This window comes from Simochromis diagramma, unplaced genomic scaffold (genome assembly GCF_900408965.1).
Source record: "Simochromis diagramma unplaced genomic scaffold, fSimDia1.1 OVJJ01000321.1, whole genome shotgun sequence".
In the NCBI taxonomy this organism is placed as follows: Eukaryota; Metazoa; Chordata; class Actinopteri; order Cichliformes; family Cichlidae; genus Simochromis; species Simochromis diagramma.
This window is the reverse complement of record NW_024386772.1, coordinates 5779893-5799079: the sequence shown is the minus strand read 5'-3', so window position 1 is coordinate 5799079 and position 19187 is coordinate 5779893. Positions and strand designations below refer to the sequence as shown.

At 39.4% G+C, this 19187-nt stretch overlaps 2 protein-coding genes across 2 annotated transcripts; both read left to right on the top strand.

Annotated features, from left to right (window-relative positions):
• Positions 1 to 3838: 3838 nt before the first annotated feature.
• Positions 3839 to 11482, top strand: retsat.2 (retinol saturase, tandem duplicate 2). The gene is made up of 11 exons (XM_040044768.1): positions 3839 to 4056; positions 4906 to 5088; positions 5268 to 5509; positions 6497 to 6698; positions 6786 to 6983; positions 7068 to 7187; positions 8326 to 8464; positions 8764 to 8873; positions 8957 to 9126; positions 10644 to 10803; positions 10900 to 11482. Exons 1-11 carry the CDS (start codon positions 3900 to 3902, stop codon positions 11046 to 11048), a joined length of 1830 nt encoding a protein of 609 aa, XP_039900702.1. The 5' UTR covers positions 3839 to 3899; the 3' UTR covers positions 11049 to 11482.
• Positions 11483 to 11602: 120 nt separating this feature from the next.
• Positions 11603 to 19021, top strand: cdk21 (cyclin-dependent kinase 21). Its single transcript, XM_040044773.1, has 7 exons — positions 11603 to 12410; positions 15045 to 15177; positions 15261 to 15428; positions 15615 to 15724; positions 15868 to 15918; positions 16692 to 16824; positions 18004 to 19021. The coding sequence occupies exons 1-7, from the start codon at positions 12181 to 12183 to the stop codon at positions 18079 to 18081; spliced, it is 903 nt and encodes a 300-aa protein (XP_039900707.1). The 5' UTR covers positions 11603 to 12180; the 3' UTR covers positions 18082 to 19021.
• The last annotated feature ends 166 nt before the right edge of the window (positions 19022 to 19187 follow it).

The following is a 19187-nucleotide window of genomic DNA, read 5'->3' as shown; positions in this document are numbered from 1 at the left end:
GGTGCAGGAAATGCATGAAAAATATGTAGATGTTTCTTTTAGGGTTGGAAGGGTGTAGAGCAGGGGTCGGCAACCCTGGGCACGCGTGCCACAGTTGGCATGCGAAGGGTTAAGTGATGGCAAGACCATAGCTGGACTGGCCATCGGGCATACCGTGGCTTGATGATTTTTTTTTTTTTTTTTTTTTTTTTTTTTGTAACGGTATAAACAATGAAAGTGGTGGATTGGCCAGATGCTGGTCGGTGTGTAAAAAAACTAACTCATTTGTTTGGTGGTGGCTATGCCGGAGCCTCCACAGATTCAGTAACATTAATACGTGGTGGAGGCCAGCAGGTGGATGAGAGAAAGGGGAGGCAGGAGAAGGAGACCCGAGGCGGCCGCCGGTCCGAGTGTCAGGTGAACTGAACTTCAGGTAAGAAGTTATGACCTGCAGTCTGTCTGGGTCAGATATAAACCAAGTTTAGGTGGAGTTTATTTTCGTTGTGCTGACTTTTTACAGTCAGTTACAATAACTCGTACTGCGTTCATGACGGAGTGTCTATACAGCTGGGTGGGTGCTATGATGTTACTGATAGTGAACTTTAATTCACAAGCTTAGTTAGAGTTGCCAACCATCCCATACAAAGATGGAATCGTCCCGCATTCAGAGAAAATATTAGGCGTTTGGTGTTGAGCTGAGAAGGGACGCAGTTTGTCCCGGACTTCAGCTAGAATGGAAAAAGGCACAAAGGTGGATTTATTCTGTTACTCTGCACAGCTGCCTCTTCTCTCCCCTCTCTCCCCTGTTGCTACTTCAATCATAAGCTGATCGGCTTTTCTCTCTTGTTTGTTTATCGCCCACTTTGCGCCAGAAAGAGGAAACCGCCGGATGTCGCGCTAAACAACAGCAGCAAGTTTAAGCTTGATCAGCTGTTGTTAGAATTTATTTAATATTTCTTCCTAGTAGCTGATGTTTGCTGGAGCCACAGCTGTAAAACCTGCTGGTCATGATATCGGTTTGGATATCTGGTGAGAGGGAAACATGAAGATGAAACCAGGAGATGTCCTTACTGAATCATCAGAGCTGAAGAGCTGATGGAGAAACAAGTTTACCTTTTAGGTGACATGAATGAGTTGAAGGGTTGGGTTGAATATTAACAAACATGCCATATTGGCCCAGTTTATTTCTCTTATCATTGTTGTGAGGAGACCATAAATAGCGTTTGTATTTTCTGTTGTACAGTTCATTTGCTATTGTGGAGTTCTTGTTATGAATAAAAAGTGTCTTTTTTTTTTGTTTCAAAACAGCTGATAACTATTCGCTGATAGCTGCCAACATCTGCGAACAAATATTCTATAAAGTGGTTCTATATATTGTGTAACTGTTCATATAGAGCGTTATTAAATTGATTGCTAATGCAATCATATGGCACACTGACTTCTGAGGAAATTTTAAATGGCACTTGTCATCAGAAAGGTTGCCTACCCCTGGTGTAGAGCTTACTGTGAGGGTTTTGGTAAAGTCTGATTAAATGGGTGTTAAATATACAGTGGGGCAAAAAAGTATTTAGTCAGCCACCGATTGTGCAAGTTCCCCCACCTAAAATGATGACAGAGGTCAGTAATTTGCACCAGAGGTACACTTCAACTGTGAGAGACAAAATGTGGAAAAAAAAATCCATGAATCCACATGGTAGGATTTGTAAAGAATTTATTCGTAAATCAGGGTGGAAAATAAGTATTTGGTCAATAACAAAAATACAACTCAATACTTTGTAACATAACCTTTGTTGGCAATAACAGAGGTCAAACGTTTAATATAGGTCTTTACCAGGTTTGCACAGCTGGTATTTTGGCCCATTCCTCCATGCAGATCTTCTCGAGAGCAGTGATGTTTTGGGGCTGTTGCCGAGCAACATGGACTTTCAACTCCCGCCACAGATTTTCTATGGGGTTGAGGTCTGGAGACTGGCTAGGCCACTCCAGGACTTTCAAATGCTTCTTACGGAGCCACTCCTTTGTTGCCCGGGCGGTGTGTTTTGGATCATTGTCATGTTGGAAGACCCAGCCTCGTTTCATCTTCAAAGTTCTCACTGATGGAAGGAGGTTTTGGCTCAAAATCTCACGATACATGGCCCCATTCATTCTGTCCTTAACACGGATCAGTCGTCCTGTCCCCTTGGCAGGAAAACAGCCCCATAGCATGATGTTTCCACCCCCATGCTTCACAGTAGGTATGGTGTTCTTGGGATGCAACTCAGTATTCTTCTTCCTCCAAACACGACGAGTTGAGTTTATACCAAAAAGTTCTACTTTGGTTTCATCTGACCACATGACATTCTCCCAATCCTCTGCTGTATCATCCATGTGCTCTCTGGCAAACTTCAGACGGGCCTGGACATGCACTGGCTTCAGCAGCGGAACACGTCTGGCACTGCGGGATTTGATTCCCTGCCGTTGTAGTGTGTTACTGATGGTGACCTTTGTTACTTTGGTCCCAGCTCTCTGCAGGTCATTCACCAGGTCCCCCCGTGTGGTTCTGGGATCTTTGCTCACTGTTCTCATGATCATTTTGACCCCACGGGATGAGATCTTGCGTGCAGCCCCAGATCGAGGGAGATTATCAGTGGTCTTGTATGTCTTCCATTTTCTGATGATTGCTCCCACAGTTGATTTTTTCACACCAAGCTGCTTGCCTATTGTAGATTCACTCTTCCCAGTCTGGTGCAGGTCTACAATACTTTTCCTGGTGTCCTTCGAAAGCTCTTTGGTCTTGGCCATGGCGGAGTTTGGAGTCTGACTGTTTGCGGCTGTGGACAGGTGTCTTTTATACAGATGATGAGTTCAAACAGGTGCCATTCATACAGGTAACGAGTGGGGGACAGAAAAGCTTCGTACAGAAGACGTTACAGGTCTGTGAGAGCCAGAGATTTTCCTTGTTTGTGGTGACCAAATACTTATTTTCCACCCTAATTTACGAATAAATTCTTTACAAATCCTACCATGTGAATTCATGGATTTTTTTTTTCACATTCTGTCTCTCACAGTTGAAGTGTACCTCTGGTGCAAATTACTGACCTCTGTCATCATTTTAAGTGGGGGAACTTGCACAATCGGTGGCTGACTAAATACTTTTTTGCCCCACTGTAGCTGTACTTAAATAATTTCCTCCCCAAATACACAAATGAGGGTTTTAAGAAGCTTTGAAACATCACACAATGTTCCTCGGCAAATAAGTGTTTTTTAAACATTTAATAAAATGTCTAAGATAAGCCGGAGCGAGGAATTCTGTAACTGCAAAGGTGGAAGGTGTTTACCTTCTAGGCAACTTTTTTAAAACCTTATTACGCAGAGACAGCCCAATTGTAAGATAATTTATTAGCATTATTGTAAGGTCCTTACCTTACAATGTAAAGCGCCTTGAGAAAACTGTTTGTTTTTGTTTTGTTTTTTGTTTTTTTAATAGTTAATTTAATCAGTGGTTTAACAGAAGTAAAACACTGCAAAGAGATGTTGTGGATCATGTACACTACCCAGCTGAAAAGACAAATTTTATGCTTTGGCCACGGAACTTTTACAAATAAGATGAACACGGCTTTATGTGAATAAAGCAGCAGCAAAACACAAGGACGATAAAAGCAGCAGCAATAAAAACGTAATAAATTCATTAGGACACAGTAAATTTCAACTTAAAAACATAATAAACACCAAAGGAAGCTGTCACGTTGAACTTGACGATAATTGGTCGAAATATAATAACGCGTCCCAAAAGGGAGATTCTGATTGGGCAGTTTCGCCACCTGTCAGTTATGTGGGCGGTACTGATCCGAGCTGTTAAGTAAAGGCTCTGGTTTTTGATGGAACCCAATGAGGAAGTGAACGCCGTGACTGTGCCGAGTGGTTTGGGAAGGGGCGCAATAATGATCGCTGTGGGCATTATTTGTGCGGCGATTGTCATATTTTTATTACATTATGTCTTCGGCGGCCGCGGGCCTGATCCCTTTGAGAAGGACACTCGTGAACCGCTAAAGAAGAGAGTTTACGACAAGAAAGAGAAAAATAAAGTGCTGAAGCAAGGTGAGTGAAAGGTCCATTACACGCGGAGTTATGCAGGTCAAGTGTCAGCCTTTGCATTTGAACTATTCAAGTCAACTATTTGACTCATTCTTATTTATATTTGTTTGTGGATTTTTATAAGTCAGCAGACAGATGCTTAGCCAGAACTGAAACTGGAAGTTGTTGTAAATTGTGCTAATTTCATGCACTCCTCATATAAACATATATAAATAGATATAAGATGAGATCTGTGGGTTTGGAATGGACGTTGCAAAGTTTATAAAAGCGCAAGATTCCTTTGGTACTTTTGCCAAACCAAGACTGCAAAAAAAAGGGAGCAGCCTAAAAATCTCAGATAATCTCTGCACAAATAAAAAAAAAAAAAAAAGGAAGAAGGAAATCTGGACAAAAACTGGTGATCACAGTCTACAAATTTACAATAAACATGACTTGGATATTTTATGTTATTACATTGGGAAAAAATATGAGGAAAAAAAAGTACTACAAAAATGTGTAAATGTCATACTATAAACTAATAAATAAGTCACAAAAAATAGTTTTTTACCCCTCAAGGTTAGAATCCTCTAAATATACCCAGTCTGCTGATTTTTTTTTTTTTTTTTTTACCCCATTAAGCTTCCCATTTTATTTGGTTTGAGAAATTATAGTTATATAGTAAGTTGTAGTAATAGCCTGAATACACCATGGTATGAAAGTGAGCAAAACAGAATATCTGGAGTTTTTGTGAATCGGACACCAATTATGTTTTAAAATGATTCTTATTGGTAGTGCATGACTAGGATTCTCCAATTTATTACTGTTATGCTAAAACCATGCTGGTGATTGAATGGTTTGTTTCCACTTCTTTAGGTTTTGTGGCCAATAGAGTACCGGAGAACCTGGATGCCATCGTCATCGGCAGTGGGGTTGGTGGGCTCGGACTTGCCGTGCTGCTTGCAAAAGTTGGAAAAAGGGTTTTGGTTCTGGAGCAGCACAGCCGGGCCGGAGGATGCTGCCACACGTTCACTGAGAAGGGCTTTGAATTTGATGTTGGTGAGATCAGTGACTCGTGTTACCTTATTATTCCCTAAAATTAAAATATATGTATTTTTTAAAGAGGAGAGAAGATTTGACAGTTTTTGCAATGATGATCTTTGGTTTGGTGAATACTTTTCGATCTCGATTAAGGGATCTGAAGTCTCCTCTCTGTGATCTATACAATCATCCCACAGGAATCCACTACATTGGCGAACTGTTGGACCACAAGCCGTTTCGATGCATGCTGGACCAGATGACCAATGGACAGCTGGAGTGGGAGCCCCTGGAGAACCCATTCGATCACGTTGTGCTGGGACCTCCAGAAAACCGCCGCCAGTACCCCATCTACAGTGGCAGGACTCGCTTCACAGATGAACTGAAGAAGTGTTTCCCAGGAGAGGAAAAGGCTATTGACGAGTTCATGAAGCTGGCCAAGGTAGAATCACAGTTTAGTTTGTGCATCTGCAACTTAGTGACTTTTATTAGCATTGCAAATGTATTTTTTGAGTAATAAGTAGGCTCATATTTTATTGGGTGGACCTTTATTCGTTATTCCAGCATGTGAAGACCTTTCCTCCTGGGAACTATGTGTTTATGCACTTTTATTAGCCAACATCTGTGGATGTTGCACAGACAATCAGCTGATAACTCAAAGGTCGGATTCATGAGGCAGCATCTTTTTTTTTTTTTTAGCTGCAACATTACACAACTTCACTCAGACTGAGTTGCGCCAAAGTTTGCCCTTCGGCATGCAAATACAGGAGCAGTTTTTCCTTGGTGCTTTTGGAGGGCACACTTTTTAATTAACCTTCTTCTTCTCAATCGCTTTAAGTTATGCAAACAGTCTTTGTGTCTCTGGTTCAGATCTTTTGAAACGTATAATAATAGTTTCTCTCACAAGGGATTTTTCTAAGAGACTCTTTATCTTTCTTGGAACCGTGTCAGCGTTAACTAACTTCTCCCAACAGATACAGCTCAATATTGTAAAACTGATCATTTTTGCAGTACTTTTGGTCTATTTTACTCCACAAAACAAAGTGATCCATTTTTGGGAAATTAGAGCATATCAAATATTGATAGCAATAACAATACATTATTAATTTATCATAACATTTTATGGAGTAATAAGGAAAGGTGCACTTGGACTGGCCTCATGGCACCTTATGGCCAAGTTTTTATGGCCTTATGGCACCACCCATCTGTTTCACAAACGTACTTCTTACATTTGTCCATTCTGCTGTAGAAGTATAGCCAGGAATATATTTCCTTGCTGTTGCCACATGATATGTAATGAGTATGAATATTATGTAAATTTAGTGATAATTTAAAAATATTTAATTATCACTAAATGTATGTAATTTGTAATCACAGGAGACAAGACTACTTTGCTTACACTTTTTTCCACTGTGTGTTTCATGTTCAGAAAACTGGAAACGGAGTTTGGTTCCTCGCTCTTCTGAAGATTCTCCCTCTCCCGCTGGCTAAGTTCCTGGTTCATACCGGCCTAGTCAGGCATCTGTCTTTCTTCTTCAAGATGGCTCCCCGCAGCCTTACAGATGTGGTCAACGAGCTGACAGAGAACAAGGACCTCAGGGCTGTCTTCAGCTACATCTTTGGCACCTATGGTGAGCCCAGCTATGGTTTTAGTGGTGTAATCAGATCAGTTCTTCGCTATACTGCTCTCACTGTTGGTTTCCATCTCTGATCTGCAGGTAAAATTCCCAAAGATGCCAGCTTTGCCATGCACAGTTTGCTAGTCACCCACTACCTGAATGGCGCCTGGTACCCTAAAGGCGGAGCTAGTGAGATCGCCTACCATATGATCCCCATCATTGAAAAGGCAGGGGGCGCTGTTCTGGTTCGAGCTCCAGTCAATCGCATCTTATTCAATGATGCCAAGGAAGCTTGTGGTGGGTCCTCAGTTTCTCTACACACAGTTAGCTCAACATCCCACAGAGGAGGTGATTCACTGTGTTTGTGTTTTATGGTTTCAGGTGTCAGCGTAATGAAAGGTCAGGAGGAAGTACACATCCATGCTCCTCTGATCATCTCTGATGCTGGCATTTTCAACACATACCAGAAGCTGATTCCCAAAGACCTCCAGACCATGCCAGGTAAGAAAGGACTTTATTTGAAGGAACATTGAAGATGTTTTTGACAGGAAAGTGGCAAGATAGTGGACACTGTCTTTGTCACGTCTCAGCTAAGCTTCAGGCTCACTCCTATAAACAGTCAGCTTGACTGGTCATATTATAATAAGCAGGTGTCAACTGAAAGACCTCTCCCAAACCACACATCACACTCACCACTGAGCTGTTTGCTCTAGTTACAGTGTCACACTGTGTTTACCACAAACAAAGATAGATGCCCATGTGCAGTCCCCACTCTTTCTCAGCAGTCTACCTGCTTTTATACATATAACATTGGACAAGTTACCCAAGAGAGCAAGAGAGAGAGGGAGCTCAGTTTTAAGAGAAGCCATCTCAGATTTTTTGCAATTTAATCTGGATTACCTTCCCTCTGAGCATAGTCGACAAATAGTGAGGTCTTACTATCACCCAGTACTGACAATAACTGTGATTTTTAAAAATATATATATAAATATCTTATTACAAATATAACTTAACTAACATAACTTTTGGCACAGCTTTCAAAACATAGACTTACAGCATGATAAAAGGTCATAGGGTTAGCAGACTGTGGACTTGTGTGAGCACAGTGGCCGGGGATGAGATCAAATTCCTGCCAGAGTTGGCTCAGTCTGCTCCTGGGTCCAGTTACAGTTGAGGAGGTAAAGTTGATCAGGGCTCCAACAGACTTGTAACTGTAACTAAGGATTTTCTTTATTCTGATCAATTAGAAAGCCCCAACATAGAAAAAACATCTTGCTAACAGTTCCTTTATTTGTATGATTTGCAGCCTAAACCCTGGATTTTCCTAATTAAAACACCAGTGTGTCATGATATAAAACGGAGAAAAGTACCCAGCCCTCACATTTGAGAGGATAAATTTAAGAGATAAGTAAATAACAAAGTTCCTTGTTCGCCCTTTGCTGATTGAGTCACTGAGTAATCATGTCAGCACTCAAAGACCTTAAAGAATAAGTACTGATGCTAATGCACAGTGCTACTTGTTGCAGTACTTGTTTTTCCCTCTAATCAGGGGAATGACTCATACTTCTAACATCAGTTTTATATTGCTTTGATCTGTTTGTAAAGCTGTACTGTGTGCTGTGCCTCTGCTGCCTTCCAGCTATCCAGAAGCAGCTGAGTATGCTGAAGCATGGTGAAGGTGGTCTCAGCGTTTTCATGGGTCTGAATGGGACGAAGGAGGAGCTGGGCCTGAAAGCAGACAACTACTGGATCTTTGCTGAGAACAATTTCGATGAACTGTACGATGTCAAGCTTTTGTTTTCATTCCTTTTACAATTAGGACCAAATATAGACTTTGGTATTTATAGCCAAATCAGAATATTACAGCATAATAATGAGATACACAAGTATAAAATCTTACCTGTACATATTTTTTTTTGCCACAGCAAGAAAGTATCAGAAATGTCTGATTTTTCATGGTGAATGATAGAGAGAAATGTTCAGAATGCAGATGTTGCAGATGCCTAAAGGTAGTTTTTGGTCCAGTCCTTAATGTCAGTATAAATTCAGAAGAGTCTCTTATTTGTATTTTTTTAAGGGTTATGAATTATATGAAGAAAGACAGAGAAGAGGCAGCAAAAAATGTACCTCTCCTCTTTGTCGCCTCTCCCTCAGCTAAAGATCCTACTTGGGAGGCGAGATCACCAGGTACAGAATCACAAAATTTCAACTCGATAGATTATTTTATTTTATTTTTTTCAAAAACAGTCTCATTTTTTTCTTCACATTAGGGAAGTCTACTTTGAGTCTGGTCACTTTTGCCAAATATGAATGGTTTGAGGAGTGGAAGGATGGCAAGGTGACAAACAGAGGGCGCGACTACACGGAGCTGAAACAGGCATTCATTGACACCATTCTAGAAGTAGTAATGGATGTTTTCCCCAAGATCACCAGAGACAAGGTAAAAACTCTTCCCATGTAGCTTCTAGTAGATGGGTTTAATGATGGAATTTGGCACTTATGTACTATATAAAGCAAAACTTCGGTTGCAACCACCTTATTTATATAACTTAATCAAGAATGCACTCAACAGCTATGGCCTTTGGCTCCTAAAAATAAGCTCTAGGAACAATCTGTCTTCCATTGCTTCAAACCCACTCAGTGCTGCAGAACGTGCTTTCTTTTTATTGTGGCTGATCTCTCATGAATCGTGGTGGAGCAATTCTCCAAAGGGGAAGAATAGAAGTTTGTGTAAGAATTCTTTTATAATCTAAAATTCTCTGCTGCACAATTTGTTAATAATTGCTCATTTTGAACTGACCATCAAAGCAAAATCACCATTTTAAGACCACTTGTTGCTGAGTGTAGTTCACGAGTTTGATTATATCCCCACTTTATGTACACACCACCTGTTTATGGTGGGAAAGTTTCAAGGGTGGCTAAGAAGTCACATTGCAGAGCCGTATTAGTGAAGCCAAAAACAGATTGTTGTTGTTTTGTCAAAGAGTGACAGTGGTGTTGTATTGTGACAGATCTAAGGAGGGAATGGTTCAGGCTGCATAAAGTTGGAGGTTTGAAAAACAGCTAAAACATCTTTCTGAAGCCAAACAGTTCATGACTAATACAATTAGGACCTCTTTACACCACAACATCGGATTTGAATTCAAATAAACAATATGTTAAACAAGTGCAGACTTTCAGCTTTAGGCCAAAGGTTTTTGCAAACGTTTTTGCATTAACTGTTTCAGAGGCTCAGACATAATTAGATAATTGCCTGACAAGCAGTTTAATAACCAAGTGACTTCTGCTCCGTCGCAGATTGTGCAGATAAAAGATTTGGAACTAATTCCAAGGTGAACTTGTTTCGGTAGTTTTTCATTGGAACTCTTAATATCAGGTCACAAGTGAACGAGGTCGTCATTAGGCCAAAAAACCCCAACAAAATAAACCTATAAGTGAGATGGCAAACACTCACTGATAGTTTTCTTTTTCATTTGTACAAGGGAAAAGAAAAGTATGGAGAGAAACAGCTCATGATCCAAATAATACCACATTATCTGTCAGAGATGCAGCACTATCGCCGTATGGAACTGTATCACTACTTTTTATTAATAACGTGTCTGCTAATAATAACCCAAAGCATACTGCAAAAACAACCAAAGGGCTTCTCGAGGCAGAGAAATCAGACATTTTTCAAAAGCCAAATCAGTCACAACCCAACAGAGCATGATTTTAGTAACTGAAGACATGCATTTTAGGTTAACTGGTGATCATCTATCTGTGTTAGCCCTGTAATAGATTAGTAACCTGTCCTAACCTGTAGTCCACCTCTTGGCCCATGACAGCTGGAAAATAGGCTCCAGCCAAGCTGTGACCCAGAATGGGATAAATGGAAGAAGACAGATGGATGGAAGCAGTCTTGAATTCCTAGTTAAATAGTTCTGTGCAGCCATATATTTGTTTTTTCTCCTTGTGCAGATTGAATACATTGATGCTGGTACTCCCATCACAAACACACACTACATCGGAGCCCCCAAAGGCGAGATCTATGGCGCAGATCACAGCATCAGCCGGTTCGACCCTGAGCTGAACATTACAGTGAGAGCTCAGACGCCACTGAAGAACCTCTATCTGACAGGTGTGTGTGAATCTGTGTGTTTAGAACATCCAAACATCCAGTCAGTGTGCTGTGATTTACTTTGCATGTATAACACTTGATGCCTTTGTTTCACAGGCCAGGATGTGTTTCTGTGCGGTTTCGCCGGTGCCCTCGCCGGAGCTCTCACTTGCGGCTCTGCCATTCTCAAGCGAAACCTCCATCTGGATACCATCGCCTTGGCAAAGAGGACAGCATTTATTAATACCAAGCTGAAAGGGGAGTAACTGCCTAACACCATTCAGCTGAGAGAGCGCTTCATGCAGCACTTAATCAGTGCTGTGACACTTTTGCTCATCAGTAACATTAAAATACTGGAAAGAGTTTAATCTTCCATAACACTTGGAGAACTCATATTAATTTACATTTCTCTTCCGCGGTTTGGTTAAGTTGTCTGTAATACCAGATTTAACATGTCTGAATAATGTGGTCCTTATAAAAGCCTACTTGTACTTACTCAGGCTTTAACACGACTCATGTAAATGCTTTGTGAGTCATTCACAAAGACAGAATTAATATCCACTGTGTTGTGTGGTATTTTATGCTAATTTTCTTTTGCACATAATGTGCCTAATTATGACACATGTTTGATTTACTTTTTTTTTTTTTTAAAACAGTTCTTTCATCAAGGGGTGCAAATAATAAAATGGTTACAACTGTATCTCTGGTGCACTGTGTGTTTTATGAGCAGGTCAGATTAATTTCTCATTGTACTGGGAAGATGGATGGATGCATTTCTCCAATAATTTTAGAAATAGTCCATGTAAAGCAGACCCACTTCAGTAGTAATTATTAGGATCTAACCCAGCTTTGAGTGAATGACTAAAAAAATGGCCACTTGCCAAAAGCTCTTCTTTGTTTATTTGTTTTGTTAATGTCCAACACCTGAACGCAGCATGCTGTGTACAGTGACATTTGACAGCAGCGTGGACACGTGTACCAGGAGTGGGCTTAGCTAAACGCAAGTTTTGTGCTTTCTGATTAGTTGGCGATTAAAAGGGGTGTGATTTTCTCATAATTTCTGTCATGCTGGTGACAGTCACGCAAAGACATTTTCACGTCGTCGCCGGGTGGTGGCGAAAAGGGCGCTGAACACTCTCAGGTAAAATTAAAAAACGACAGTAGCTATTTTAATCATAATCCAGAGTTTATTAATACATAAAAACAACGGTGTTACAGGTGGTTTGAAGCGGTGCTGTGACAGCTGGTTATTACCGTTTGCAAACCCTCAGTTTACTCGCAGAGCCTCATTAGCTAGCTTACTGTGACTGCAGCTAGAAGGGCGTGTGAGCCGTTGTCACCCTAAAAGTGTGTCTTTCCAGCAAAGTTCAGGTTAATTTACCCTGAATTTCAAGAACAATGAGCATCGGCACTCAACCTTTGTGCTATGAGCTCTTGGCAGAAGTAGGACAAGGCTACTATGGTAAAGTGTACAAAGCCAGAGAGGTGGGAGAGAAACAGCGCCTCCTCGCGGTTAAGAAGTTCACCATCCACGGAGATACGTCGGAATCCGGAATCCCTGCCTTCATGATCCGAGAGGTGGCGCTGCTGCGCAAGATGCAGCACTTTAACCACCCCAACATAGTCAAGTAGGTTTATATGTCATTTACAGTCCTAATACAACACAGTGTGACATAATCTATCTTTAACATGAAACATGAGTTCAAAGAAAGGCCTGTTTTTAAAAAAAAATATATTTATAAAAAGAAAAAAAAAAGGTATTTAGTGCTTCAAAATGTTTTAATGTTAAGCACTATCACTCAATGTATAGTTTTTTAAATTAACAAGACTGGTAATTACCAAAATCGATTTGATGTTTCTGCAGTGCTTAATTCACCATTATGCACGAGCTCTTTAATCCAAATGCTATTTTTAATGCTAAAATATAATTATTGTTTTTAGCTAATGCGTTTTCATATTCAGTTCAGGTCATTTTATTTCAAACATTTCAAACATATGCTTTCACAATCATTACAAAATATCCTTCCATTATTTGTTTGAAAAGGAGTAGGCAGAAGTATTTACTTATTTGTCCCTGCCCCCTCAAGTTTTACCTCTCATTCATTTAATTTTCTTTTAGTCTTAAATTAAACAAACAACATAAGAAACAAAATAAAACAAAACAAACATACATAAATCAAAAACAAGAAATAAGCAAGCCCCACCACGGTATAGTTTCTTTCATATGAAAAATACAGAATGTGTAAATTTGCAGATTCACAAGTTATGGAAAAACAAACAAACAAAAAAACCAACCCAAAAAAGAACTAAAACACCATTTCCAGCAACATTACCGTCCTGGGTTAACCCTGTTTTCTTCATTCTTATACTTATTTAAAATTAGGTTTTTATAGTTTAATTTTTTACTTTCTTTTATTTACAGAAACAATTTTACAATTTACAGATTTCTTTTGGAAGCAATTTATTTCTTACTTTATACATTATTTGCACTGTTTTAAGCTTCACCAAGTCTTGGAATTTAATAGCTTGCATTTTGACAAAGAGTACATTTGTATGGTCCCTGTACCCCACATTATTTATTAATCTAATGGCCCTTTTCTGTATTATAGTTATTGTTTGTGTGTTACTTTTGTATGTGTTTCCCCAGACCTCTACACAGTAGCTCATGTATGGCAGTAGTAAAGCACAGTATAAAATGTGCATTGCTTTCTGATCCAACATATGCTTCAATGATAATTTATTTATATCAAACCACTTCTTTAATATCGTTAATGCCTGTGTGAGCATCTCCAAAACCTGTGGCAATTCCACACCTGAACACAGTATATTTGTGTCATCTGCAAATATTACAAACTTTAAAATCTGCAATACTATGCAGATATCATTTATGTACATAATAAACATTTTTGGACCCAGTACTGAACCTTGAGGTACTCCACAAGCTATATCCATCAAATTAGATTTATATTCATTTATTTGTACATATTGTTGCCTATTCCCTACATAGCTTTTTAACCAGTCCAAAACCACTCCCCTAAACCCGTACCTTTCCATTTTTTAAATTAGAATTTCATGATTAACAGTATCAAACGCCTTCTTTAGATCTAAGAAAACGCCGAGCGCATACCCCTTATTATCCATACATTCCGTTATCTTTTCCATTAAATCTATCAGTGCCAAAGCTGTTGATCTGTTGCTTCTGAACCCATACTGACTATCTGTCAGTAATTCTGTCAAATCTTTTTATGAAAAGTTTTTCCAGTATCTTAGAGAACTGGGAGAGTATTGACACTGGTCTATAGTTTGTAAAATGATGCCTTTCACCGGTTTTGTAACTGGGAATAAATTTAGCAACTTTCATTTTTTGTGGAAAAAACCCTTTTTGAAACGACAAGTTGAATATATATTTTAATGGTTTTACAGTACCATCAATAACTGTCTTTACTGTTACCGTATCACTATCATTCCAATGTGTACTGGTTTTATTCTTAAGTCCTCTAACTATGTCATGAATCTCTTTCTCATTCTTAATGAAAAAATATATTTTTTCATTAAGAATGTGTTTTCTTGCTTTTTTAAAAGATGATCTTATTAGATGTGCATTGTAATAAAAGCATTGTAATATAGAACTTACCAGAGTTTGACATTAAACTGGATTTGCAACTAATTGGTCACTTAGAAATTACAGCAATAAAAAAATGGCTGCACCCTAATCTGTACTGACATAGGGAGAGAGGCACCTGAACAGGTAACCAGGCGTGACACAAAGAAGCAAACCACACTGATGTTTTCCAGATGCTCTAATGATGATCTTGAGTTGCTACAATTGAATTTTTTAGATTAAACACACTGATGATACACTTTTACATGTAAAATCTAAGTATGAGATGCTATTTTTCCAGTTTGTTAGACCTGATGTTATTTACTCTGTAGCTTCATTCTGTAGCCTCTGAAAGCTCTTCGTGTTACATGCACTATGCTTGATTTGTTCCTTTTAATTTTATGGGAACGCTTACAGGGTAGCATTGGAAAATCATTTCATGGGTATCTGTGTACAGTCTTTCAGTCCTCTATTATTGTTAACATCCTGCCACAACTCCTGTCTAGCCTCACTTTAAACATCCCTTTGTCCTGTTAATTTCAAGCTTTCCACAATTCTAAATTGATTTTTGGACATTTATCCTAATTTGGTTTCATTTTACTTGTGCACTAATTGTGTGCATTGACTTGTTTCAACTCTACTGCTGTATACTACTCTGCAGGCTGTTGGATGCATCTGCTGTACCAGTGGGCGTGAGCCTGGACCTCACACTGGTCCTTGAATACATTGACCAGGACCTGTCCACCTACCTCTCAAAAGCTCCTGCTTCTGGACTGAGCCGTGACTGCATAAAGGTGTGAGTCATGATCTGATATTGCTTTGCAGTCAAAGCTCACAGCTTGAGATAGAATCGTAATTACTGCCATGCTGCTCCCAGGATGTGATGCAGCAGTTGCTGCAGGGCCTGGACTTCCTACACATGAACATGGTGCTGCACCGAGACCTAAAACCAGAAAACGTCCTCATCAGCAGCCGTGGAGAAGTCAAGATCGCAGACTTTGGACTGGCACGGATCCTCACCTTTAATATTGCTCTTACCCCAGGTGTAAGTGAGACAACAGAAATTTGGTGTTAAGCATTACGTTTCACTACAATAATCCTATCTTCACACAGTTTTCTTATACTCGGCACTGTTCTTGGGCCTGAGGTGAAAAAAACGCATTCCTTTTCTTTGCTTCTTCCACCCCCGCCTGTAACTTTATGTCTTATATTCTCTCCCGTTTCTGCTCAGGTGGTGACACTCTGGTATCGAGCTCCTGAGGTGCTGTTGAACTCTGTTTACATGTCCTCGGTGGACGTGTGGAGTGCTGGATGCATCTTTGCTGAGCTCTTCCTCTTGAGGTAAGAGCCGCTCAGACTTTGTATCGCTGGAAGACATATTTGACGCTGGAATGTTATTCTAAATTTAGAGATAAAACCTTCTGTAGGGTGTGAAAATAGAGATGAAGTTGGCGTGTGATTTGAGCTGAGCTTTGTTCCCACAGGCCGCTGTTTCGGGGATACACAGAGGTGCAGCAGCTGCAAAAAATCTTCCAGTGAGTGTTTTTGTTTTTTGTGTATATCTTTAAAAAAACGGGGGGAGAGCTTCTTTGCTCTGCACTGCCTCTCTGCTGTCATGCAGGGTTGTTTGTAACAATAATACTGAAAATGCACCAAGAAACACAGGAAGCGGTCAAGCATTTGAATTTTCATCCCTGTGGTGCATGTCATCATTGGTCCAAACCCAAACCAATCGGGATAAAGCCAACCCAGAACCAAAGTAGGCCTTTCTATTGAGGGACTGGGGGCTGCTGGAGGTTAACTTTCTCATTTCCTAGTTTGCTTAATCCTTTATTGCTCTTCTTGGGTCTTAGTCTCCCCACAGAGATGGAAGCAGAGGAGGCAAAGAAGAGACAAGGTGAAATTAGAAAAGTCTATAGTCAAAGATGCGGTCAATGCCAGTTTTACCAGTTTTACAGCTGACTGCAAGAATACGCAAGAAAATTTGTCAAAACATTAGTAACCCCCTCCTCTAATCCATGCAAGCCATCCTCCTCACCAAAAAGTTTGTAAACATATCCAAGTTTGTTTACCTTTGTTGTATCAAGGACAATGAAGAGAACTTTGACTGTTAACCCTGTTGATTTATAACATAGTCACATGGGCTGTATGCAGTCTTGCTTTTGTCCAGATGCAACTTTGCAAACTTTAGCCGTGGCTTTTAGAAAGAAGAGGGAGAACCCTTCCATACAAATCATACCTTTTCTGATTGTACCATACTCTGTGTTTTGTGCTGCTGCACGGTTGTTCCTTGCTTTATGTTTTTCAGGGTGATTGGTTTGCCTGGTGAGGAGGACTGGCCCACAGACAGCCCGATCTCATATTCAGTCAACTGGGGACCTCAAGGCTCTCTGACCAAGCTGCTGCCCAACCTGGGCCCAGATGAGAATGACCTCTTGTCTGTGAGCAGATCTGTGTTTGTGTGTTCACGTTGCACTTATGACAGCTGTGTCCACATCCCCTCCGTAATCACTCGTTCAACAAAGTAGAAAAAATAGAATAGTTGAATTTGTGAAAAAAAGGGCATGAGATGTACACAGCCCTGCTGTCAGCGCTATGAGGCTGTTTTTAGTCAGAGCGGTGCATATTTAGCTTATGTTGCCACATAATGTTTACCTTGTTTATCATCTTAGTTTAGACCGTTTATATTTGCAGAGCATTAAAAAACAGCGGAGTTAAAAAAAAAAAGTTATTTTTTCAGGACACATTGATGCCACTGCATTTAAACTCAGGACTGAAAAAAATGTGCGTCATTCTGATGGAAACGTTACATTTTAAACCTAATGTCATAGCAGTTCTGTTCCTGTTACACAGCTTGCAGCCAGTGTTCCCATATCCACGCCGCTACGGAGTACCCAAACTGCCCAAAATAAAAAAGGAAATTAATTAATTAAAAAAAAACCTTGTCATTAATTATTATGCCATTTATTAAATTAATATTAAAACTCACGATAATTTTTTTCTAAAATTTCTACTTTTATAGTTATTCCCTTTCTTTCCATTTTATTTTGTTGAATTTTTTTAATTCAAATATATTTGCATTATTCCGCCTAATTAAACAAGGCTGTTTCATCTCCTGAAATTATTTAAAGAATAGCCCAAAAGTTAACCTACTGATAAACTTTGAATGACGGCCCCTTATTTGCATAAAGAAACAGAAGTGCATTAAAAATTATACAATTTAAAAACATTTGAAAAAAAGTACAAAAAGGAAAAAAAAGAATACATAAATAAAATAAATATATAAAAATAAATAAACTATTTAATAGAAATATTAATTATACAAATTAATAGTAAACTGTATTGTAATTACACTCAGTAAAGTATTGTAATGACTAATTACATTTTTTAAATATTTATTTATTTGGCATTTTTGGTCCTCCATACTTGTGCAGTGCATGCTTGCTTTTGTGTCTTAATATAAGTAATATTTTGTTCTTTGGGTTGCTGATTTGAATAAGTGATAATTCAAAAATCTGAGATTAATCAAAGGCAAACAACTTTGAGAATGTGGTTTCACAAAGTAGGGATAGTAATTGTCTGTAAACCGTTAGTAAGGTGTAACATCTCCTCACCTGCAGCAATGTTTGGTATTCACACCGAGTCGCCGCATCTCAGCCGCCAAAGCCCTGGCTCATCCTTTCTTCATGAAGCCCTGAAGATCTCGGTCGAATGAGGAGAGGAAGAAAGAGCAATTCAGCTGCTGGTGCTCTGAGCTTCTCCCACCTACATAATAGTTTTGTGCCATAAAATCCACCGTCAACTTTGTTTAGAGCGCAGTTTGATTATTGCCTTTGAGAGGTTTTAAACTGCAGTCACACCATCATGAGAGACTGTGGTCAGGTCTGAGGTTTCCACCTTTTTATACATCAGTTAAATTAGGATGCCTGACTCGCCGAATATGGATGTTATGGCACACAACCTTGAAGACAGTGGGTCGTATTTCGATAAATTCGATAAATTTCAAAACATGAAGCGGTTTTATTTTACACTGTTATAATTTCTTATTTCAACTTCATGTGTTTTGTGTGTGTTCTTTGATTTACAGAGTGTGCTTGTTTTTTGTTGTTTGGTTTTACTGTTTCGTTACATGCTTCAGAAACCTATTATGAGCACCTTTAAGTTTGTTGCTGTTTCTTTAACACAAAAAAATCGTTCTAGAGTTGATTGAATCGGAGGAAATTTCACACTTATTTTTGATATTTTTGTAAAAATTTTTACTGATAACTGATGGTGTAATCAGTATAGAGCACACTGGTATTTGTGTGTGTATTAACAGATTGTTTTATTTTTCTACACAAGTTGCACTGTTCATTTCAAAAGCATTCCTATAAATAACTGTCTCTTACATTGGGCTGAGTTTGAATTTTGTTCCTTGCTGTGTGTTCCACTTGCACTTTCAAAGTGCGAAGAGAAGGGGGCGCTGTTATAACACTTTTTTCCAACAGGAAGGGAGCCGTTACAGTGGAGCCTGCCTTCACATTTACAGGTTTCACAGTAGGGACAGGTTAAAGGAAAGCCCTGAACTTTTGACCCCTTCCTTGCTCTGGTATATTCTGAGGAAACACTTGTACCCTTTAAGGGAAGAATCACTGCAAACTAATATTATCCTGAATGATCACACTTATCCTTTGGAACATTTACATCATGATGGGAAAATTCCTTCCAAGATGGCAATGTCCTCCAGGGAGCCAGTGCTGGCTCAGAACCTTATTAAAACCCTTGATGTTGTTTTATCTGCTTAGTCACCTGTGTGCCGGTCGGT